Source organism: Stomoxys calcitrans, chromosome 4, assembly GCF_963082655.1.
Source record: "Stomoxys calcitrans chromosome 4, idStoCalc2.1, whole genome shotgun sequence".
Lineage (NCBI taxonomy): Eukaryota > Metazoa > Arthropoda > Insecta > Diptera > Muscidae > Stomoxys > Stomoxys calcitrans.
Window position 1 is genome coordinate 78123763 of NC_081555.1, and position 26686 is coordinate 78150448.

General features: G+C 35.9%; 2 protein-coding genes across 3 annotated transcripts in view; both read left to right on the forward strand.

Annotated features, from left to right (window-relative positions):
* LOC106086554 (teneurin-a) overlaps positions 1-26686 on the forward strand; it is a 1121402-nt gene that overhangs the window by 503820 nt on the left and 590896 nt on the right. The window lies entirely within an intron of this gene.
* LOC131996844 (uncharacterized) lies at positions 21368-22571 on the forward strand. The gene is made up of 2 exons (XM_059366921.1): positions 21368-22104; positions 22189-22571. The coding sequence occupies exons 1-2, from the start codon at positions 21436-21438 to the stop codon at positions 22339-22341; spliced, it is 822 nt and encodes a 273-aa protein (XP_059222904.1). The 5' UTR covers positions 21368-21435; the 3' UTR covers positions 22342-22571.

A 26686-nucleotide genomic window follows, 5' to 3' on the forward strand; every position in this document is an offset into this window, starting at 1 on the left:
GCTGGTGCTCTAAAAGATTGCAATAAAATTTCGAGATCGTCAAGAATAAAGGATCTGCAGGTAGTGTGTTTGTCCAGCACTTGCTGACCAAAAATAATTTAAAATAAAGGACTAAAACATTTCCCAACTGGTTTTATGTTAAGTTTATAGCACGTTTACATTGAATTTTTTATGACCTGGATTTATATAAATCCAAATCCACTACGATTTTGGGGATTTAAGTGACATACACAAGCTTACATGTGTATACATAAATGTGCATATTACACACATTCTTACACAATTCTTGAAAACAGTCGCATATTTTTGTACTTTTATCGATTATTCAGCCATGAAATCGGGTTTATTTGGGATTTAAAAATATATCCTGGAAAAATGGGATTTATTTTTGTATGGTAAAAAACAAAGGATTTAGCACTTTAATCTCGAAAAGGTAATAAATGCGAATTTAGTGGCCAATGTAAACGTACTTTCAAATTGAGTTTATATACATTTCTTGAGTTCCAGTAAATATTTAAGTAACATCAACAGGATCTAACTTGCTTTCGCTTTCATAATATGTTTTTTAGTTATCCCCTAAGGTAGGTCATTATAATTAACATTTATTAAGCTGACTTTTCTCTAAGTGTAGACATTTCAAATGTGCTCTCGTACTAGTGCTAGTACGTACAAATGTATTTAATAGTATGAAGTGTAGTGTAAACAGATATATATCGCCATGCTTATACAAGTAGCTAAGAGTAGATCCACTTCTACATCTTCCGTCACATCACTTCACTTCATCGGCACCAAAAGTGCACCAGTAGCTCCTTTCTTTTTCACCAGTCTATAGTACTCACTTCAACATCCTACACCCAGAAATAAAACGAGAGAACAAAAAACAAACAAAACAAAAAACACGACAAACCAAAAGATACCACCGCACATATGAACAAAAAAAGAAAAGATTACAAAAAACCAAGAGGCACAAAGAAGCAAGCGACTATCAGTATTTTATATCAACATCATCGCATCATCCTCAGCCATTGCCTTAGTCAGTCTGCCAGCCAGTGTCATCCTCATGCTCAACTTCAACATCAACCAGCCAGCGTTGTCATCATTGGAGAGGAAAAACAAAGCTGCAACGTATACAACAAAATGAAATGGTCGTTTTTAATTCTTTTTTCCAGATTCTAGGGGCATGCCTTGTTATTGTGGTGTATATGCATCTAGCTGTGAATAGGGAGAGAATTTTAAAATTCGGGATATTTTGTTTTTTCAACCAGACCCTGCTTCGCTTCCTGAACCCCTCCTCTGCTTGCTGTATGTGGGCATTTTACAAGTTGCACTGCAAATAAATTGGCTGGCAAAATAAACATACAAGGAAGTATTACTGCACGCTATTGCAGCCGGCATACAGCTGATGTTGGAACGTTTGACTTGGATGCTGGGATGAGCGGATTTATGTTTATTCTATACTTCTATATGCATGCACTTGGAATTGATGACCTCCTATGAATAAACAAAATACTGTATGTTTAAAAAAGAGGCTACGCAAAGAATCTCCATTCAGCTGTAAACATACGAAGCAACATAGTAGCAAATAAGTGCGGAACAATATTTCATTAATTGATCAAAGTAGAAATGCCAATAATGGCTAATGATTCATTCGAATTTATGATCAACCAAAGCGATTAATCACAAAGTAATTACATAGCAACATATCAAAGGGGTTTGTTCAACAATTTTGAAAGGTCAAAGCTATTGCTAATAAATCTTTTTTTTTATTAATATTGTATCTGTTACATTAGCAAATGTCCGCACCAGCCTTTAAAGGACACAGTGCATATAGGTTGGGTTTAATTCCCAATGAAGACACTTTCTTGAAATTCTGCATCTAAAAATATTAACAACAACCACAAAATTTGAGGAAAGTGAAAAGTAAAGCTTTAACTGAGACCTCCTCAACCACAATTCATTCTCGCTTAACAAGAATGCATTCCAAAATATGGTAACAGAATGTACAACAAGCCGCAATCAGGCAATTTATCAATGTGAGACTAATATACCTTCCGTTATCTAACTGAGAACCGATGTTTAATCAAATTTGAAAATCTTTATTGATTCCTCTTGAGGCTATAAAAGGGAAGATGTTTTTTGGAAATTATATTGATATATGAATTTTTTACCTTCTATTGAACATACTGATAGTAGGTTTGTTCAACAGTTATCCACTTCTTTCTATATTTTTAATATTTATTTTCTCTAAATATTTCTTGTATATGTAAGGTATTTCATCTTATACCCAACACTGAGTTCTCCATTCAAAACTGTTTAATTGTTGTGCGCATAAAACCACTTATTCTCAAGAAAGAAAACTTGTTTCATATTCTTCCATCATAAGTAACTCAATCATATGTTCAGCAACATTTCAACTAAAAATATGATGAGGGTCGTAATATTACCCCTTGTGTATTAAAGCATAAAGTGATCATAATTATACCAGCACTTTCGAGCAAACAAAAAATAATTTTAATGTTATGTTGCTTTTAGTGTTACACAAAATTTGAAGATGTTGCCCAAAATCTTTTGTATTGCGTTGCATGTTTTCAGCCTATTTCATCATAATTATTGACCTTCTTGTGGAATGGCCCAAAGTATTGCAGACATTACATTTCGGAAGTTGAAAATTGATTTAATTACTTGAGATGATTGTTGATAGCCCACCGTTGGCATGCTAGTGTGTGGCAAATTATATTAAGCAGTCTTCATTTCAGCAACGTTGAATATATTAAATGTAATCGCTTGAGTAACTGAATGTAAAGGTAGGTTAGGTTAAAGTGGCAGTCTGCCATCAGACTCACTTAGATCTTTTCGTCCATTGTGATACCACAGAAACAGGGAAAGGAATCTTTCCAGTTCCTACCTTTGAACAACACAGATCGCTTTAGAAAGCCCAACAACTTGCGAATGTTTACATCCGCTAAGACAAATTTTTAAAGAAATGAGAACCAAAAGTGGAACTCATTCTGACTGCCAGTGAGGGATACACACGCAGTAGATGGTCTATAGTCACAGCTCCGTCAAAAGTCGTTACTAGCAACCTTCAGTTTGTCAGCATGTTTTCTGACCAGAGAGTGACCTGTCATAACGAACACAAAGACTGAGACGTCTGTTCTCTCCAGTGACAGCAAACCGGTAGACCTCGTCAAGTCTAGATTAGGTCACTTAATTTTGGAATGCTCACAGCCCCCCCTTTTTGTGACCATCTATCATTCGTTACCCTTCGGGCCTGATCCTGAAGACTTAGCTTACATGTCGCTAGACGCATATCCATAGAGGCATTTCTCACACGATCGTCCGTTTTACAATTCCCTGGGATATTTCTGTGGCCCGGCACCATCTCGTTGAGAAATCTGCGACTGTCGAGGGCGGTTTTTTATACCCTCCACCATAGGATGGGGGTATACTAATTTCGTCATTCAGGTAGTAGCAACTCGAAATATGCGTCTAAGAACTAGCCACTAGAGGAGGCAATTATTATCCGATTTGGCTGAAATTTTTCACAGGGTGTTTTGTAATGACTTACAACAGCTGTGCCTAATATGGCGCAAATCGGTACATAACCTGATATAGCTGCCATGTAAGCCGATCTGGGATCTGGACTTAGTGAGCCCCTGGAGGGCGCAATTCTCATCCGAATTGGCAGAAATTTTGTACCACGGTTTCTCCCATCAATATACGTGTCCAATATGGTCTGAATCGATCTATAGCTTGATACGGCTCCTATATAGACCGATCTCACGATGTTGCTTATTGAGACCCTACAAGGCGCATTTCTTATCCGAATGGACTGAAATATTACACAATGACTTCTACTACGGTCTTCACAATTCAATTCACTTATGGTCCAAATCGGACTATAACTTGAATATCTACAATAGCATAACAATTCTTATCCATTATTCTTTGTTTGTCTAAAAATAGATAAATGCGATCTATGGTGGAGGGTATATAAGATTCGACCCGGCCGAACTTAACACGCTCTTACTTGATAATTCAGCGTTCTCCAGGGATTTAATGGCTGCCTGAGAAAAATTTTATGCCAGTTGTCGTTATGGCATTATATATTAGATATTCCACCAATTCTTTAATTGAAAGGATCTCCGCTTGATACACACTGGAGTGGTCGGCTAAACTTCTCGATATGGCTAATTCTAGTTTTTCAGAGTACACTCTAAAGCCCATTTGGTCGTCTAGTTTGGAACCATCCGTGTAGAAGCCTATGTAACTTGTATTTCCAGGGATATCATAGTTCCAATCAGTTCTATCATGAATAGTGGTAAAGTACTTTTTATCAAAAAGCGGCTCAGGCAGTGTATAATCCACACTGCCTGGAACATCGGACATTGTATCAAGGATAACACAGTGTTCGTATCCGCCACATGACCAAAGAGAGAGTTCCCTTAGCATCACTGCAGTGGTCGCAGCAATTTGTCTCGCCACAAAGTCCAGAGGCATTAGGTGTAGCGTTAGATTCAGTGCATCAGGTGGTGTCGTCCTCAGAACGGTTATTCATTGGAACCGGCTGAGTATTGAAAGTAGTTGGATTTTTGAAGTTCCGACCACCAGATCACAATGCTATATAGAACTATGACTAGGCGCTATATGACTAGCTAGCGACCCCGAGTGCTGCTCGTTTATATAGGACGGTTGTATTTACAAATAAAGTATATCATTTAATGTAAAGATCTGTGATAGGAACACTAACACAAATGAGCGCTTATTCGAAAACCGTGGGCTAATGTTCTCATGTACGAAGACAATAATGTGCAATGGAGTGCACAACAATGCACAATGGTGTATGTATTTGTCCTTTGCTGGTTAAGAAAGAGCACCCATATAACTGATCTTTCGATATGGCTTCTTGAGCACCCTGAAAGGTACACTTCTCATCCAATTTGTCTGAAATGTTGACCATGTTACTTTATTATGAATGAAAACACCAATACTAATTCTTGTCCACCTGAAGGTTGCTATTCCCATTATATATAAGTGAAACTCTGCTCATTGAATTATGTGTCACGATTTCTTTGAAACACTCCAAATACAGTCCAAATTGTTCCTCAATCTTGTATTGGTCCCATAAAGCTGATTTTTCGATTTGACTGCTTGGACACCTAAAGGCTTATTTGTTTTCCGAATACGAGAAAAGTTCTGCAACAATTCGTTTAGATTTCGATCTATTGGAACCCAATACAAAAATATCTAGTCCAGAACGTTTGTTTGTGATCTTTTGGCGGAGAGTATATGAGATTAGTCCGGTCAAACTTTATACATTTTACTTGTGTTTTTTCATTAGATTAGAGTTCAAATTTATTTTTAACATTTAAGAGAGAAAGCAAGACAAGTCCCATTCATTTATAAATAATAACGAATAATCATTTACGAAATCCTACTTCAGACCATAAACTCTTTGCAGGCACTTATAGGGAAATTGCCCAAATTACTTCCTGTTTTGACAGCTAACCGTTTGAGAATTCGTTGTACATTCATTCCTCATACAAAACGTCACTTAACCCAATGCATTGAGTTTTTTTTTTGCGAATGTTACTGTTTGCTATCATTCATTTAGCATAAATAAAAATTTTTGCTATGCTCGGCTGGTATGACGTTCTTTCGTTTGGCTTCCATTTTCTGTTTTCTTTGCGATTTAAGCCGAAAATAAAGGAAAACATTTTCTGTTTCTTTTACGATTGATCCAAAAGCAGGAAAAAACCGGCATAAAAGGAAAACATACACAGAGGAGCTGAAAATGTTGAAGGTGCTGTGGCGCATGGTGTATAGGCGACAGTTGCAAAAGGCAGGCATCGTTTAATCTAAAAAAAAAAATCCCAAAGTTGATGTTGCCACTTCTTCTACTGCTTCGAGAGCAAGCTCTGGCGGTTTGGCCTGGCTTCGGTTGGTATGGGGGGTTAGACCCCATACACGTTGCTTCCTCTATAGAATTCTTAATTTAGCAAAACATTTGTCATTATATCTATGTGAATGGTTGGAAAATGAATGAACAAATACGAATGAATTAAAGTTGATGGTGCTTTGAGACATAGTGATGTTGCTGTTGCTGCTTCAGCTTCTGCTGTTGCTAAACTCGATTTTTGCTGTCATCATTGCCGTCTTCGTGGTCGTCGAATGTTGAACGCAACCATGCCAATGTTGTTGACTAGGATGAGGATGACAACGACAACGATGATGAAGTTGTGATGATGTTGTTGTTGACGCTCCGTCATTCTTTCGTTGACGTGTAGAGGATTTCATAGATATAAATCCAAAATGCGATGAGCTCCACATATTTGATGGGGTGTATGAACGAGCAATGATTGCGATATACACTCGTGCGTAATACATATTAACATTTATGCGAATATATACTTGCTCCATAAGTAGTCAGTCGGCGGTAGTCCTGAAGCATGGAAAAATTTAATGAAATATTAAAATTATTCAAGCAAAAATAAAAGCAGCAGCAACAGAACGCGCGTTGCCATAGCCCCATAGTCATACCCGAACCGGCACCTACATAACAGCACTCAATCAAGCAGAAAATGAAAACAAACAAAAATTAACAGCAACAACAAAGCGAAATCGCACAAAAAAGGAACCAAAAAAATCGTAAAAAAGCAAGAAGCAATGTAAACAAAAAGCCTTATTTAAAACACAACACAATGCAGACAATTTCAAAAGGAAGGGAGAACAAAAACAAAGATAAAACAAAATTTTATTCAGCGCTATGACTGCATATAGAGAAGCTAAATGGTTACGCAAATTGGTGTGATGAAAGTTGAATCAAAACTTGGAAGCGATGGTTAGAGAAACAGTCCAAGGTTTTCTTAGATTTCGGTGCAACGCAGTAGTCTTACTCAGCAAGAACTAACTCTAAGGAAGCAGTCTTTTGCCCTGTACGTTATAAAGTCAATTAGATACAATATCCCTGGTAGTGGAGGAACATGAAGTGCTGATTGGCTGGAAACTGCCAATCAGCAGCGGGAACAGCTGCCTATACCATGACCTGAGATGGAAAATTACTCCCGGTGGCTGTTTGTAGTATCAAATCCTCGTAAGATTGTGTGCCGATTGGAACTAGTACGAATTTACATTGAGCTCAAATTTTAATATATGTTACATCATTTCAAGGAATATTTTCAGATCTTTAGCATTGCCATTACGGAGTGTATTTGGTTGAATTTGAGCATTCACTCGATCACCACCATAGCTTTTGGCAAAGCTGTCAGTATAACTATAGACATTTTTGGTGCGATACACAAACATTTTGTTCACTTTGAGGTGTTTGAGTTCGATAACAGAAGCCTGTTGTGAGTTTTCGGCCAAATATAACACAATCTATTAAGCATGAAATTCTCACAAATAACTTTTTTTTTTAAATGAACTCATAAACAAATGCTTTTGGTGGCTTGTAAACAATAAAATGATCATGAATCATACATCAAAATATAGCTGTCATTTCCAGTTTGATAGATGCACCAGTATAAATTTACTAAGACTTCTTGCCAGCTACCCTATATTGCGGTTAGCAACTTCTTTGCAATAAAAGCAATGATAGAGTTGCTATATAACTCAAACGATTTTTAGAACCATCTGATCGCTTCTGTCTCAAATGTATCTTTCTTCCTCTGTTCCTGTGGTATTACCTATACCTATGGCTGGACTGCACCTAAAACCCAAACTTATATTGTAGACTAAAAAAGCTTTATTATTGAAGTATTTTGAAATCTAAATCTAACTTCTAAATATATTCTTTCTCTTTTTAGGTAAGTGTTATTTCGATATTTTTCAACCTGAATATTTTAAGTTACACTGAAGGTAAAGTAGAAATACTAATTTCATGTCCTTATAAAGTTATTAAAGCTTTAAAAGAAGTAGATAAAAGGAAGCAACGAAATAACCTCCAAAGCTGATAACGTGGCATCAACTGAAACACGACAACCATTAAACTAAACTACTTCAGATATTTGAGCGTTGTAACCCGTCACCACTAAAGTTGCAGGCGGGTGCATTAGCTCACTATGGACAAATTTAGGAAAAAAATCATTGCGTGTTTTGTCAAGTAGTTTATGATGTAGTAGTAGTATTAGTATCTTTATTATTATAACTATTTTCTTATTTATTGGGTTGCCCAAAAAGTAATTGCTTATTTTTTAAAAGAAAGTAAATGCATTTTTAATAAAACTTAGAATGAACTTTAATCAAATACACTTTTTTACACTTTTTTTCTAAAGCAAGCTAAAAGTAACAGCTGATAACTGACTGAAGAAAGAATGCAATTACAGAGTCACAAGCTGTGAAAAAATTTGTCAACGCCGACTATATAAAAAATCCGCAATTACTTTTTGGGCAACCAAATAAATTCATGTTATTAATCACAAAAATGCTATTAATAATAAAACACATATATATATATTGTATGACACTGGCTTTTTTAGCCGTCTGTTATTTGCTAATCGCTTAACGTTTATATTATTTCTTATTTATTTATTTACTTTTGTTTTTTCGCTATGTATACTCAGACATTAATAAATGTTTATATCTCATTGCATGAGTTATATATGTACTTAAATTGGTCCAAGAGCCATGAATTTCACCATTCAATACAGAAATAAGTTCATTCATATCGATGTTGGATTTTCGCAATTATCTTATCCTGGATTCTCCTAGCAATGAACATCTTGCCATAAAATGATACAAAGTTTCGACCTTTGTTGTCTGCTTCTTTGCTTAAGTTCTTCGAATAATTGCAAACACTTATTAAGCCATATGGATTCACTTGTGTCTAGTTTAAACTTGCTTTTAAATTCTCTTCCGATATCATTTATGCTCTTTCCCCAAAATATATTTTTTTCTAAAATTTGCGGGGAAAGATTGTATGGCGATATATTCTGGTTCATTTTAAACAAAGATTTAAAAATGTAATCCATGTGCATCTCAAGACTGTAGAAATGGCTAACTGTGTGGGCCCTATCGTCCCATCATAAAGTTTATTCTTCCATCGATAAGCACTCATTTTGAGAGAAGTTGCTCCTCTGTTCTTTAATGGAATGTTCATGGGCAAGTGTGCATATCGTTATTTCGGTTTGATTTTTTGATCACTTAGAGATACTTGCTTTAGTACTAGAAACATAAGCCGCGGCAAAAATAAAACGGAAAAAAAGTTTCGAGTGCAAGTCTGTTTGTTTGCTATGAAGTGATAACGCCATTTGACAACCTTTCAAAACAATACGGGGTTTAAAATCCAAAAATTTTTAAAATTTAAAAAAATTTGTAAAAAATGTGTGGGCATATCAGTCAAATTAAATTTATTTAGATTAATGCACCCAATTGTATAAATAATTGTGTTTAGTTTTATTTTACCGTTCACAATAGAGGTATTTCTGCATGATCCCACACTTATGTGTGAAAAACATATTATGGCAATCCTGACACCCGATGTTCTACATATGCCTGCACTGGTAATTTATACAGAACTTCGTTGTCCTAGATAGATGTAATTTTCATACAAATTTCATTGCACTGCACTAGATAGTACTAAAATAGTACTTCTATTTTAAAACAATTAGTCTGAAATATGTCACAGGATCTTCTATTATAAATTCCACAATGCCTTATAAATAGATCAACAGATTAGACTTTTTGTGCTCCTAAAGGACGCGTATTTTAGGCGAATACTTTTTCTAAACTCAAAAACCGCCCTCGGCTGTGGCAGATATCTCAACGATATGGCTGAACAGTTCAAAATTCACCTGTTCTGGACAGGGATTCAGAATGAAGCTTGGAGCAGAGCAAGCCCATTTTTGCCGAAGCTGGAGCGACATTTTTTGAACTCGGAGCGGAGCGGTTTCCAATCCCAAAATCCGTTCCGCTTTGACAAAATAAAAATCTTTAAAATACACGTTCCAGGGGAACATAACTTACACATTCCAGGGGAACTGGAATCTGAGGGTATGCCTCTAGCGACATATAAGCTAAGGTTTCAAGTTGAGACCTGAAGGTCACCGAATGATAGATGGCCACAAAGGCGGGGTTGTAAACATTCCAAAATTATGTGACCTAAACTAGACCTGAAGAGGACGCCTTAGTCATATTGTCCGTCATGACAGGTCACTGTTTGATGGGAAAACAGTAACGATTTTTGCAGAAGCTGTGAGGACTTTGAGGAAGAAGAGACTAGAACATCTGCTGTGTGTGTGTCCCACACTGACAGTCAAAAGGAGTTCCCTTTTGCTTCTCATTTCTTTGAAAACATGTCTGACATAGCGGATGTAAACATTCGCAAGTTATCCTGTTTCTGTGGTATCGCAATGGACGATAATGTCTAAGTGAGTCTGATGGCAGTCTGCCACTTAAACCTAACCTAACCATTTCGCCCTTTAATAATGATTGTAATTTTACAGATCACATGTCAAATGGGATCCATACCGTAAAACATATAAGATAAGACACGTCCAAACATAACCGAAGTTTTTACTTCTTGTTAGTATTAATTTTTTTCCCTTAATTTTCAGCACTCCCAAAACTTAACAATCTTTAGGAATTAGATATGAAAAGCATGCTTGTAATTTTTAGAAAAAAGCTCATATAACATGCAATCAAGCAACATTCTGCTTACATTACATTGCCGTACAAGTTTGGTCTGGCTTTTTCATTGACTTAATATCTGCTCTGATGAGCACACTTCAGAAGTATCATCATCAGAACCAAAGTCATCAACATCGACATTATCCGCATCTTCAGGACTTCATCACAACTTCACTTACATACAAACACACACACACAAGTTAATGCATTAAAGTGTCATCGACAATATCTGCAATGATGATGGTGGGATAGCAGTAGAAAAAGCAACGGCATTCGCAAAGTGGTTGCAGCAAAATGTACTCATACTTTGTAAAAGCACTTGCGAAAGTATTTCCTACATCTTCAACAACATAGTCAAGTTTTTTCTTTTAACAGCTTAGTTGCTTTCGTTTTTTTTTTACTTTTCTTTCTATAGCGCTAGATGTCATCACCCAGTCTGTGTCTACATAATGTGAACCTTTTGTTAGATGATTTGGTTGTTTTCTAGTCACATTTCCTACGTCTTCTTCGAATTTTTGTTTTATTAAAAAAAAAAAATCATTGATTATTCGTTGTACCACACTTAACATTCTTGCTGCAATACAACTGCATTTTTTCTATGCAGATATAGATGTTCTTTTTTTAACTTTCAAATTTCAAATGTTGTTGCCTTGTCTCTTAATACCCTACACTATTAATGCAATGAACATTTTGGTTTTGGAGTAAATATTAAATTAAGAAGGTGACAAAGTGAGGAGTGCTTCTCAATATCATCATGGGTAGGATAGTAATCTTATCTCGTACTTTTTTGGAAATTGAATCTCTTTTGATGTTTATTTCTGTTAATGGTAGTATTTTTCGGGATGAGCTTTTGGATCGAAATTTTTTTTATTTTTATACCCTCCACCATAAAATGGGGATTCTCATACTATTTAGAAGAAATTTTGTACAACGGCTTTCTCATGATCTTCAACATACGTGTCTAATATGATCTGAATCAATCAATAGCTTGATACAGCTCCCATATAAACCGATCTCCCGATTTTGTTTCTTGAGCCCCTACAAGGCTTAATGAACTTAATGAACCGAATGAACTGAAATATTACGCAATAGCATATTCTTATTCAATATTCTTTGTTTGCCTAAAAAGAGATACTGCACATAGAACTCGACAAATGCGATCCATGGTGGAGGGTATATAGGATTCGGCCCGGCCGAACTTAGCACGCTATTATTTGTTTTTTTTTTTTTCTTATTATAATTTAACTACTTTTCGACAGATTTACCAAAGACCAATATCCTTTTTATTTTGAATATTCATATAATCAGTTGAGTTGGATTTAGAGAGTTCGACTTTTTTTGGTCTTTAATTTTTTTCTTGTGGGTTGTTTAGTACAAAAGGTCTCATCGACTAGCTGTAGTTTAAGTTCTTCTCACTGAGTTTTTGTTGTTGAGGTTCTGATTCTTCTGCTGGTGCTGGCACTGTTACTGTGACTGGCACTTTTGTTACATAATAGCAAATGATTAGCTTAAATTGTCTTCAATTGAGTAAAGTTTAATTCCCAAATTGATAGTTTCTTCTTTCTCAATGGCTTTGGTGTCTATGCATTTACATTAAATGTGTATATGAAGGCTTCTATGTGTTTTTTGTGTATGTGGGTGGGTGTATGTGTACCTACATTTTCGTAGTTTTTTTTTATAATGTTTTTGTACTTTCTTTTGCTGCATCAGCTTAAATTGTTTTCATTTCAAACTTAATTCCTCGATACAACATGCAATGGGAAAGAGGCGTTCAGCTCCCTTTTAAGTAAATTTTTCTCTTTTATGGCGCTCTGGTGGAATGGCATCTTGTTCTTTCAATGGATTCCGAAATATTCACACAGAGAAAAAAATTTATTAATTGATGTAAAAAGAAAATAACGTTTTATTTTATTTATTAAATATCTGAAATCCTAGTACAACAAGACATAATATCTTATAAATTACAGTACTAGGTATAAGATGAAGATTTTTAAATACAGTAGATACAATTTCAAACTATAAATATATAAAAGTAAAAGTATAAAAATTAAGATTAAAAAATTATGTAGATTACGCATTACTGCAAATATGTTGACAAATCCTTTTTGAAGCGAGATGCGTTGCTAACTATTTGTAATGTTGTGGGGAGGTTGTTCCAAAGACGAATGGTATTTATCAAAAACTGGTATTCAGACTTAGTTTTTCTGTAGCGTAACTGGATAATTTTTCTTCCACGATTGGAACGAGCGAATTGCAATTTCGTATAAAGGTATGACGGTTCGCGAGTGTAGATTATTTTGTGTAGGAATGTAATACACCTAAATTGGAGTAAGTTGTCGAAACTCATGTTAAAAATTTTATACGAGTATGACGATATTCTCTCCCGCCGACTTTTTTGAAAGATATATCTAGCTATGCTATTGTATGCTACGGTCAACAATCGTTTATCAGCACTATTACAGTTGGCAAATAATTCGCATCCATACAGGAGCACTGGGACCAAATAGGTCTTTGCAAGCAGCATTCGAATATTCAGTGGGGTTGAGTTTTGTACAGCCCATAGATTTCTTAACATGCCATATGTCTTTGCAATATTTCTTTGGATGTGATTAGTCCAGTTTAAGCGTTCGTTAAAGATTACACCGAGATTTGTTGCATTCAACACAAATTCAATAACCGAGTTATTAATGTGTATTGGGGGTAGACTTTCTTTGTTTACTTTGTTGTTTGATATTAAAATGCATTTTGACTTTGTTGGATTGATTGTAAGATGGTTGCTGCTGGCCCATGTATATATGTTTAGTAAATCATTGTTTATATCATCAATACACTGGGCTATATTGTTTTTTTGTGAGCTGGCATACAATTGAACGTCATCGGCGTAAATGTGAACATCACAGTTACGTAAAATTGATGGTAAATCATTCACATACATGCTAAACAACAAAGGGCCCAAGATAGACCCTTGTGGCACTCCTCTATTGACTGTTATTACATTCGATGTTAGATTATTATGGCATACAGATTGTGTTCTATTATATAGATATGTTGATAACAATCGACAAGCAGATTTAGCGAAATTGAATAATTTTCTTAGTTTCTCGAGCAAAATTTTGTGGTTAACTGTATCAAATGCCTTACTGTGATCTAGTAAAACTAGAATGCACGTCATATTCTCATCCATTTTGCATCTTAATTCCTCAACTAAGTCAGTGAGAACTGTAATACAACTTCTTTGTGCCCTGTATCCAGATTGACGTTCAGTTAATAAATTGTGTCTGGCTATGTAATGATTGATCTGTTCGCATAAAAGTTTCTCCAATACTTTTGACAAAAAAGGTAAAATTGCAATTGGTCTAAAATCGCTATTCTTTTTTGGAAGTGGTATTATTTTCGAATACTTCCAGGAAGCAGGGAAATAAGACTTTGTTAAAATTGTATTAAATATATGTGTAAAGAAAGGTAGACATCTGGGTAACAATAATTTAAGAAATTTTGGGTTTAACCCGTCCATTCCTTCAGCGTTGGACTTTATTGAGCGAAATGCATGCAAAACTTCTGTCTGATCTGCACAACGAAAAGAGAAGGAGTTTTGTGGAACAAAACAATTTCTCAGTGTCAATTGGTTTGAAAAGTTAGTGACTGGATCAGTGGTGTTTAAATTAGCAAATTGTGAGTTTAATTCATCCAAGTTGATTTCAACCGGTGCTTTATTTTTTTGTCCTATTCCGATGTTGCGTATGATCTTCCATTTAGATCCACTATCGACTGCAGTAGAGAATTTTTGCTGATAATATTGGTTTTTTGCAGTCTTTATTGAATCCGAAACTTTTTTTCTTGCCTTTTTGAACTGGTCGTAGAGCAAGTGGGTTTTAAAACGTTTCCATCTCTTGTACAGCTCATCTCTGTAGTTAATTAGGCGTCTGATCTCTTGGCTAAACCATGGCTGTTGATTGTTGCACACAATTCGAGATTTTAAGGGAACACAAGCGTTGTAAAGATTTGTGATATGGTACTCCATATAATCTATTTGATCTTCGACAGAGTCTAAATTATAGACCACGCTCCAATTAATTTCATTTTCTAATGTCCAGAGACTGTGGAAGTCAATTTTGCTAAAATCTCTGTACACTGTTTGAGATTTTGCTCTGTCAACAAAGGTGTCATAAGTAATGAAAATCAGATCATGTTTTGAGAAAGTTGATGCAGAAAGTTGATCGTATAGTAATATTTTAGACGTGCAGTTGACAAAGAAAGCATCAAGAAGTGTGTTTCCAGCAGAGGAAAAATGTGTTGGTGTTGATGTATTTACTGAGTAGAGACCCAGTGTATTCATAGACTCCATAAGTTTTTTCTCGACTAAGAGATTGCTGTTAAAGTCTCCAGCGATGATAACATCATTGTAGTAAACCGAATGCGTTTAGTAAGGAATTTGTAAATTTGTAATAGTTATTAAAGATAGTCTGAAGATAGTAGAAAGAGCGATCCCAAAATCAGTTACTGAAAACCGATGTTCTATTCCTTTTATATTATCTTGGACAAACAATGTCGACTTTATTACTTGGGTGTCGGTTTCTAATGACTTCGACAACATAAGGCTAGAAATGACTATACAGAAAATATGTAAAATAAATTGTGCATTGATCAAGATTGTAATGTGTTCCCTTTTGCACGTATCTAATGCGAAAAGAAGTGCGAAGGAGTCATATAAATATATTGCTTTTATATAGAGATTATATTAATTTGAGCGCGGAGGATGGAATATATTCCAACAACATATGGGTCTAGATTTAGAGTAAATGTACGCAAAATGCTAAGATTGGTACATTTTGAATATGTATATAAATAAATTAATTTGTTTATAATACTCTTTACGGACGGTGTCGCCGACAACAAAGAGAGAAAAGCTTAGCTGCGAGCTACCGAGCGAGTTACGACACCCACCTTATTGTCTCCACCAAAACCAGTTACGACACCCACCTTATTATCTCCACCAAAACCACCGAGAACGTTAACCTATTGATTTAGGTCATAATTAACGCTGAATAACCAATAAATATATTTGTCTCATATAACCAATATCATTGTTAGCAATAAGAACACCAACTAATTAATAAGAAATTGTTTTGTAACTTTTATTGTATAATTCCAAGAAATCTAGCTTTTACTTTAATCATCATTTATTATATTGCAACTTAGTTTTCTTTAAGATTTAAAATGAAAATAAAATTTATTCTTTGTTCAGACTTCAAATTGCAAAGAGTTATTTTTTTTTTAACCACGGAGGTTCCACCATCCTTATCTGGCGCAGTCGGCAGTTCAGTGGACAATCTCGTTGTCCCTTGGAGGAAACACGAAAACACACATCAAGCCAACAACGAGATAGTGGGTATCAACCCTTTATCCACTGGAACCTAGGAGGACACAACAAATCACAACATGACGAAATCAACAAGGAGAACGAGCATCACTAACTTCCTGATCGGGCTTATGTAAGTGTTTGTGTGTGTGTGGAAAAGAAAATAATAATAAAAAAAAAAAAAAAAAAAAAAAAAAAAAAAAAATAAATAAAAATGGAACTAAGATTATTTTAAGTAAATTAAGAAAAATATAATATCAAAAAAAAAAAAAAAAAAAAAAAAAAAAAAAAAAAAAATCGGAATAGTTGTGAAAAACTCTAAAGAAACATCTTTACCTTTTAAACGCAATTTGAAGGTTAATTTTTTTTTCTGTACCAACCTTTAGAACAGTGTCGAAGGTATATCGACAAAACAAAAAAAAAAAAAAAAAAAAAGAAAAAGAAGAATTTGTGTGGTCAGACCGAGAAGTGAAAGTCGATCCTTGTCATAGACCTTGAATGATCATCATTGGCTTATTCGACAGGAGTACAGAAGGAATATCTGTATAGTGGCACCCACTACTCAATAGTCCACAAATTTCTTCTATTAGATAGAAGAAGAGATAGACAAAATATAAGTTTTTTTTCCCCTCTCTCTCGAATATATATAAGCGAACAAATTGTGAAATCAAGAAATATCGGTACTTATGCCCGACAAAAAGAATCAGAAACAGAAACTTCGATTTATCCCTTATAAATTGAGAAAATTTACTAGCCTAACCTCCATCGCCGGAAGAGACAGTGAATCCCTCGCAGAGGATCCGGACGAAGGTATTGACAAAAGTAACCAGACCCTCACAAATTCTAACAGTACTATTGACGGAGGTGATTTGACCACTTTTGAAGGTAGCTCGTGTTCCATTTTAGATCAAATGAATCAATCGACGCAACCAACTCAAGGCCCGGCAACCAATCAGGTCGAGATTTTCAACTCACTGAGAATCCCCGACGCGATTAAGGATTTGCCTAAATTCGACGGAAACCAAAAACTCCTGTACGAATTCCTCAATAACGTTGAGGAGATCCTATTATATATACGTGGCACGGACAACACTCCGTATGGCCAGATTTTACTAAGGGCCATACGAAACAAAATTGAGGGACAGGCCAATGAGGTCCTCAATATGTACGGAACTCCACTCATTTGGGATGACATAAAGAATAACCTCATACTTCACTACTCAGACAAACGGACTGAGACATCCCTAATAAGAGACTTACACAATGTCAGGCAGTATAATAAGGCTATCGAGCCATTCTACGGAGAGATTATAGAAATTCAATCTTCTCTTTGTAATAACATACTTATTCATGAAAAAGACCCTGGAGTAATAAACGCAAAGAAATCCCTCTATTCCGAGATGTGTTTAAACTCTTTCCTTAGTGGCCTAAATGAACCACTTGGATCTAGGGTAAGAGCGATGCAACCGCGTTCACTGGCTGAGGCATTATCTTGTTGTGTCAAGGAGCAGAATATATCATACCAGAGGGCACCACAGACAAATAGGGTCGGATACCATACACAGTACAGACCGTATGAGAACCGTTTTCAACAGAACAGGAATCGCAATCAGAATTGGCAACGAAATCAGGATTACGGGAATACTAGACACTTGCCTCCAGTGGACAAGCGACCCCAATCAAACCAGTTCGACCGAAATTTCACCCCTCAGGTCCATTTTAATAGAAACAGGAATCAGTATCTTCCAAACAGCTCGAGATACCAACCTTATGAGCCCAGGCATTTGAACCACGACATACCAAGAATAAAAGCGAGTCCTAGCCAACAGACTAGATTTAATCCAAATCTGAATTTCCATGAGACAACCACATCCAACAATTATCGGCAGCTAGATAAGTACCTAGACAACGACCCAAACAATTTCGTAGAAAATCAAAACTTACACCGACGGCAGGAATTTATCAACAACGGGCACAATAATAACGAGCCAACCAATATTGAGGACGCTGGAAATTTTTTCAGATCAGCCTCCAACAGCCAATTGGTTACATAAATCCAACTAAACACCCGTCGACCTTACCATACGTTTCCATCCTTCTACCTTGCGGCAAACCTTTGAAATTTCTCCTAGACACGGGAGCATCCTCTTCTTTTATAAACCCCGAATATGTCTCGCCAAAGGAACAAATTCAGTGCGACCCCGTAACTATTACTACTGTCTTTAAAAGTTACCAAATAGATAAACAGGTAGACCTGCCAATATTTCCAGAGTTCAACCAAACAGGATCCCTTAAATTCCTCATTTTTAGATTTCATAATTTCTTCGACGGACTTTTGGGCATGGATGCACTTCTTTTACTCAAAGCCAAAATTGACCTTGCGAATAGAACCTTAATTACCGGAAACGCTGTCAACAATATCAGTTTCAAGACAAATCAATCTACCGAAATTAAAGAAATTCAAGCTAAATCTAAAACCCTGATAAAATTGCCTATCAATGAGCAGAATGGCACTGTCTACATTAATCCCATTGAATTAGCACCAAAGCTTTTCGTTAGCTCTGGTCTGTACAATGTCGAGAACGGGTACAGCTCTATCGAAATAACAAACTTATCTGACGGAGACCAGATATTTATGTTAGACGCCCCATTGGTGGCGAGACGGTATGACGAGACCGACTTTATAGAACTGAATAATTTCAACTTGGCAATTAGTAATGATGGCGAGGACGAACTCGATCATCCTTCCGGACCTCACCTGAACGACTTATTGAGAACAAGTCACCTTAATAGCGAAGAACGAAAGAAACTCTTAAAAGTATGTACAGAATACAGTGACCTTATTTATAGGGAAGGGGAGCCACTTTCGTTTACAAGTAAAATAAGACACAAGATAGTCACCAGTGATGATATCCCCATATACACGAAGTCGTACAGATACCCATACGTGCACAAGCAGGAGATTCAGACTCAGATAAATAAGATGTTAGAACAAGGGATTATTCAACATAGCTACTCACCCTGGAGCTCTCCAATCTGGATAGTCCCTAAGAAGATAGACATCCATGGTAATAGGAAATGGAGATTGGTGATAGACTATAGAAAAGTCAACGACAAGACTATATCTGACAGATATCCAATACCAAATATAAATGAGATATTGGATAAACTGGGCAGATGCATGTACTTCACCACCCTTGATCTAGCTAGCGGTTTCCACCAGATTGAGATGGACCCTAGACATATTCAGAAAACGGCATTTACCGTGGAAAATGGGCACTATGAGTTTACTAGAATGCCTTTCGGGCTAAAAAATGCCCCAAGCACTTTCCAACGGGTAATGGACAATATCCTAAAAGATCTCATAGGGAAGGTATGCCTTGTATACCTAGATGATATAATCATATATTCCACTTCACTACAAGAACACCTGGAGGGTATAACGCAGGTATTCAGAAGACTTAGGGAAGCCAATTTTAAGATCCAAATGGATAAATGTGAGTTTCTTAGAAAGGAGATCTCCTTCCTGGGGCACATTATAAATTCTGAAGGTATAAAACCCAATCCGGCGAAGATCGATGCCATAAAAAATTTTCCATTACCTAAGACACGTACGGAAATTAAGGCATTCCTTGGACTCGTGGGTTACTATCGCAAATTTATTAAAGATTTGGCCAAACTCACTAAACCACTCACCCAATGCCTGAAAAAGGGAGCAACCATCCAGATAGACCAGAAGTATAGCGAGGCATTTGAGACATGTAAAAATTTACTGATGAACGATCCCATCCTTCAGCATCCCGACTTTACTAAACCCTTCATTCTCACAACAGACGCTAGCAATATTGCATTGGGAGCTGTTTTGTCACAGGGTAATATAGGTAGAGACAAGCCAATTTGTTTCGCGAGCCGCACCCTCTCACAGAGCGAATGCAATTATTCGACAATAGAAAGGGAATTACTGGCAATAGTTTGGGCAGTGAAGTATTTCCGCCCGTACCTTTTTGGAAGAAAGTTCAAAATTTTTACAGATCACAGACCCCTCACCTGGGTAATGAACCTGAAAGAACCAAACTCCAAATTGATTAGATGGCGACTAAAATTGGAGGAATACGACTATGAGATTGTCTATAAAAAAGGGAAGCTTAACACGAACGCTGATGCTCTTAGTCGAGTAAAGATAAATGAACCATTGGAAGAAAATAGACAAGAACTTTTCAACAACACAAGCACAATTCATAGCGCGGACGAAAATTTGAATGACGGTATTCCCATTTCAGAGAGACCTTTAAATGAATTCAACCTACAGGTGATTTTCGAAAGGGATCGCACAGGGTCACCCATGACCATAGAGAACATTTTTAGGAATAGACAGAGGAGAATTTTGCGTAGAGAGCAGTTCAACGAAGGAATCATGCTAGACATATTTAAGGAATACTTTCCCCCCAATAAGCAGACGGCTATTTACACGAATGATGAAATCTTTGCAATAGTACAGTTGACTTATTCCAAATATTTTTCACAAGCTAAGACATTCCGTCTCATTAGGTGTACCGAAATTCTTGAGGACATAATGACTGAGGAGAAACAAGAGGAAATAATTCGCGACTACCACGAACGATCGAATCATAGAGGCATAAATGAGACATTGTCTCACCTTAAGAGGAAATATTATTTCTTAAATATGAAAGATAAGATCACCAAAACACTGAACCATTGCGAGAAGTGTAAGACCTTTAAATATGATAGGAATCCCCCAAAACCGAAATTTTTAGTTCCAGAAACACCATTAAAACCCCTGGAAATACTTCATATCGATCTCTACAGTATTAACAATAATCAAATACTGACTGTCATAGACAAATGTTCCAAATTTGCTTGCGGATACGCACTTAGTTGCAGGAATAGTATTACGGTTCTTAAAGCATTCAAGAATTTTATTAGTTCCTTTGGTATACCCAAAATGGTTGTCTGTGACCAAGGCTCCGAATTCGTTGCAAACATCTTCAAAGATTTCTGCAGACAATTCCAAATAGAATTACACTTTACATCTTTCCAACAGACTAGCAGTAATTCACCTGTAGAAAGGTTACACTCCACACTTACTGAAATATACAGACTAATACTATCTAAGAGAAAGGAAAAGGGATTCTCAACAGAACACGAGGAAATACTGTCTGAAACATTGATAACGTACAATAACGCTATTCATTCCACGACCAAACACACACCCTACGAGTTATTTTTTGGACGACCATACAAATTCATGAAGACATTAAATTTTTCAAACGAACATGACTATTTAACGAAACTAAATACTTTCCTTGACGAACTATACCCCGAAATTCAAAAACATGTCCGAGACACAACAAAGACAAGAACTCGAAAACATAGAAGTCAAATTAAAACAAAAAAATATTGAAGTCAGATCTATCGAAAATATTTATGAAATGCTAGGCATGCAAGCCTACTACAATGAAACAAATATCATTTTTAATATTCTTGTACCGAATGTCTCTGAAGAAGACTATTTTCTATACCACATAATTCCTTTACCAATAAACATAACTAAGTTAATAATAACAGAACCATATATACTGTTTAATGAAAATTCCACACACCATCACAAAACACTTTGCCCATCGATCGAAGGAACATATTATTGCGGTATACCGATCCGACAGGAAGAAACCAAATACTCGTTATGTATTGGAAACTTAATAAACAATAAAGAAGCAAATTGCCCAATTAGTGACGTTGGAAAAAGGGAATCGATCACACAAGTGGAACAAAACCTAATACTTTTTATTCACTCACCAGAGACACTAATAAATTCTACTTGCAGTATCAAAACTCTCACAGTAAAAGACACAGCCCTTGTGCGTTTCCAGAACTGTGACGTCTCAATAAATGGTATAACATACCACGATGATACCGATGCATATTGGGATCAACTCCACATACCCCCGTTACCAAACAGCAACATTTCCGTAAACTCCACAATCGAAATACTTAGTCTTCAAAAACTCGAGGATTTCAACTTTCTAACCAACAACAGAATTAGCAACCTGGAAATAACCACTACAACAGTTCACTCAGTCACAACAACAACAACATTAGTATGCACAATAGTAGTCATTACCATACTCATCATTGTCATTAAACGAAAAAATACGTACAAACACCACTTTCCACCTCCACAGCCTATCACTCCGACCACAACATCTTCATTGTGGCCGTCGCTCTATCTTAAGGGGGGAGGAGTTACGACACCCACCTTATTGTCTCCACCAAAACCAGTTACGACACCCACCTTATTATCTCCACCAAAACCACCGAGAACGTTAACCTATTGATTTAGGTCATAATTAACGCTGAATAACCAATAAATATATTTGTCTCATATAACCAATATCATTGTTAGCAATAAGAACACCAACTAATTAATAAGAAATTGTTTTGTAACTTTTATTGTATAATTCCAAGAAATCTAGCTTTTACTTTAATCATCATTTATTATATTGCAACTTAGTTTTCTTTAAGATTTAAAATGAAAATAAAATTTATTCTTTGTTCAGACTTCAAATTGCAAAGAGTTATTTTTTTTTTAACCACGGAGGTTCCACCATCCTTATCTAGCGCGCTCACAGGTTGCGGATATTGGCATGCTCAATGCGGAGTAGCTGCAACGGCAGTCGCAGACAATCAGCTGTTCGAGCTGAGAGTCCCAGTGAGAGGCCGTGCAGCGCCGGCTCTTACACAAATACTAAACGGATCGGCGATCGGAACGAGCTTGCTTACCTACAGGAGCTTGACAAGGATCGCCAACTGCACATGAAAAGGTGGCTACAACAACAAAGAGAGGCTTCTAATGAAAACCAGAGTTTTTCATCCTTTTTAAGAAGCCTTGGACCAATAAATAAGCAAGTACAAAGGCGTTTGGATACCCACCACCTCGGGTATATATGTAAACCACCTTTCGTCGAAATCCGGTGGAAAATGCATATTTTATGCCCCATAGCAGCTATATCGAAATATGTTTCGATTTGGACCAAATACTATAAGTACAAGTCATTGTTAAAATGTGTATAACAAAATATTGGTATTTTTAGAAGCTAAATCTGAAAATAAACCGATCTGAACTATTAAAGACACGGATGTCGAAAAGCCTAACATAAGTCACTGTGTCAAATTTCAGTGAAATCGGTCCAGCCTTAAATCGAGAGATCGGACTATATGGCAGCTATATCTAAATTTTGATCGATCTCGGCCAAATTGCAGAAGTATGTCGGGGGTTCTAACACAACTAAATGTCCAAAATTTCGGCGACATCGTACAATAAATGCGCCTTTTATGGGTCCTAAACCTTAAATCAAGAGATCAGTCCATATGGCAGCTATATCCAAATCTGGACCGATCTGTACTATATTGCAGAAGTTTGTCAGAGGACTTTACCTAACTCACTGTCCCAAATTTCAGCAAAATCGGATAATAAATGTGGCTTTTATGAGCCTAAGACCCTAAATCGGCGGATCGGTCTATATGACAGCTATATCCATAACTGGACCGATCTGGGCCAAATAAAAGAAAGATAGTGAAGGGCCTAACACAACTCACTGTCCCAAATTTCAGCAAAATCAGATTATAAATGTGGCTTTTATGGGCCAAAGACCTTAAATCGGCGGATCGGTCTATATGGAGGCAATATCAAGATTGAGTCCGATATAGCTCAACTTCGAATTTAATCTGCTTATGGATAAAAAAAGATTCTGTGCAAAGTTTCAGCTCAATATCTCTATTTTTAACCTGAAACTGTAACGTGATTTCAACAGACAGACAGACAGGATATTTCGATGTGTTGCAAACGGAATGACAAAATGAATATACCCCCATCCTTCGGTGGTGGGTATAAAAAATTATATATATTTTTAAAAAATATTTTTCATGTTTTATCCTCAAATTAAACCAATGTAACAAATAGTTTTTTATACCCTCCACCATAGAATGGGAGTATACTAATTTCGTCATTCTGTTTGTAACACCTCGAAATATGCGTCTAAGATCCCCTAAAGTATATATATTTTTGTTCGTCATGTAATTTTATGTCGATTTAGCCATGTCCGTCCGTCTGTCTGTCGAAAGCACGCTTACTTTCGAAGGAGTAAAGCTACCCGCTTGAAATTGTAAAGGGGCCAAATCGGTCCATGTTTTGATATAGCTGCCATATAAACCGATCTTGGGTCTGGACTTCTTGAGCCTCTAGAGGGCGCAATTCTCGTCCGATTTAACTGAAACTTTGCAAGTAGTGTTTTGGTATCATTTTCAACAACTGTGCTTAGTATGATACAAATCGGTTTATAATCTAGTATAGCTGTCATATAAACCGATCTTGGATCTTGACTTCTTGAGCCAATAGAGCGCGCAATTCTCATCCGATTTGGCTGAAATTTTGCATGAGGTGTTTTGTTATGGCTTCCAATAACTGTGATAAGTATGGCGTAAATCGGTATTGAACCTGATATAGCTGCAATATAAAGCGATCTTGGGTCTTGACTTCTTGAACCTCTAGAGGGCGCAATTCTCATCCGATTTGGCTGAAATTTTGTACAACGGCTTCTCTCATGACCTTGAACATACGTGTCTAATATAGACTGAATCGATCAATAGCTTGATACAGCTCCCATAAAAACCTATCTCCCGATTTTGCTTCTTGAGCCCCTGCAAGGCGAAATTCTTATCCGAAGGTACACAATGACTTCTACAATATTCAGCATTCATTTATGGTCCGAATCGGACTATAACTTGATATAGCTCCAATAGCATAACAGTTCTTATTCAATATTCTATGTTTGTCTTAAAAGAGATACCGCGCATAGAACTATACAAATGCGATTAATTGTGGAGGGTATATAAGATTCGGTCCGGCCGAACTTAGTACGCTCTTACTTGTTTTTATTAATGTAGAGAATTATTTTTATTAAGACAGTAAAAACGTTTTTTCTTGAAAAAACGGCAATAAATATTAAATATTTACTTTTCCACCTTCTTCCATAAATTTTATTTTACTTTGGTTCCTATGTAGATCAGTCGCCACAACTGGGATAGCTATCGTAAAAACCATTATATATAGCAAACTATGACTCCCAGCATTCTGTCTGCTTGACCTATATTCGTGGCAGTATTTATTCTAATTAAATTCATCATCAAACATTTCTCCATGTGTACACTTCAGTTCGAGTCCCTGTAGCTGTTGAGTTCCTTTTGATGTTTTGAGCTTTATTTTCGTTCTTTTTTTTTTTTTGTTCACCATAAATTTATTGGGTTATAAATTGTTTGCTTTATAATAGTCATTGAATGCTCTATAGTATATACAGATCTATATATATATATATATATGTATATATTTATATATACACAACAAGGAATTTGTTGCTGTTATCTCATTGGATAGGGGGCGTTGCGTTTTTGTAAAAGATTTTTCTTTTATTTTTTTTTTTATTTTGCAAAAAGATTCTTTATGTCTATATTGGTCAATCTATACAAAACAACAAAAAAAAAAAAGAATAAATAAAAACAGAATGATAGTAGCATCATCATCAGTAACGCGCATAAAGGATACAATATTTCAAGCATACTTAGTATATTGTTTGCACATATTTTGAAGATTCTGTTTGTGGAATTTTTTTCTCATTTTTTTTTTCTTTTGCACAAAGTTAGTTAACGAACCATATATGATACATTTTTCATATAAACTTGTAGTTTGTGGTTTAGGTAAAGCTGTAATTTGGTTTTTCAAGAATGCTTGAGGAAAATCATAAAGTCTCTGGAGTGTTTCGAATATATTACAATACAACCAATTAGAGCGGACTAGAATTATTGTTTCATAATATCATCAAGTTTTCCTTTAAACTTGTTTGAAGCAAATACACAAGGTTTATAGAAAAAAATGTTGGTGTTTGTATATTTATTTAAGTTAAGCTAGCCTTTGGTTGCTATAGAAAACTATCTCTTGTTTTAAAATCTGGCGGTCATTTGATTTATATGTGATTTGAACCGATCCCCTTGACTTATAAAGACCGATTTAACTTCGTGGCCTCATAATTTTTTTTCCAAGCGTTACTGACATTTTTCTTGTCAGCCAATTAGCCATTTTGAATACGCATAATTAATGTCTTCAATTTAATTCTCAGCCTTAATGATATTGGATGTTGTTTGCAACAGACATACATAGATACAAACTTTTACTTTTCTCAAAAATTTCTTTTTAATTATATTCCTAAGAATTAGCATGCTTCCATTGCCAGTATGTTTTTCCCCATAGTTACTTGCAAACGAGGTCATTTGCTAGTATATTTTACAAAATTTATATATTATATGAGAAAATTTGCATTAACTTTTGCAGTTTCTTAAATGTTATGCATATCCTTCCTCTTCTTCTTCGTTTATTTGTATCCTTATATTTGATGTTATTTTTTCTAAAGTCCATAATCATATAGACAGGTTGGTGGCCAAAAAAACAACTCGAATGTGATGGCTTAAAGCGAAATGGGATAGACATACTGAACAAATATGACGCCAAAAAAAATGTATATGTGTGTGAGTGTGTGATATATTAGTATATGGCTAACAACATAATGGCAATTGAATGTAATAATTCCCTGCATCATATTCTTATGATCATGGCACGCCATTCACTAGAGT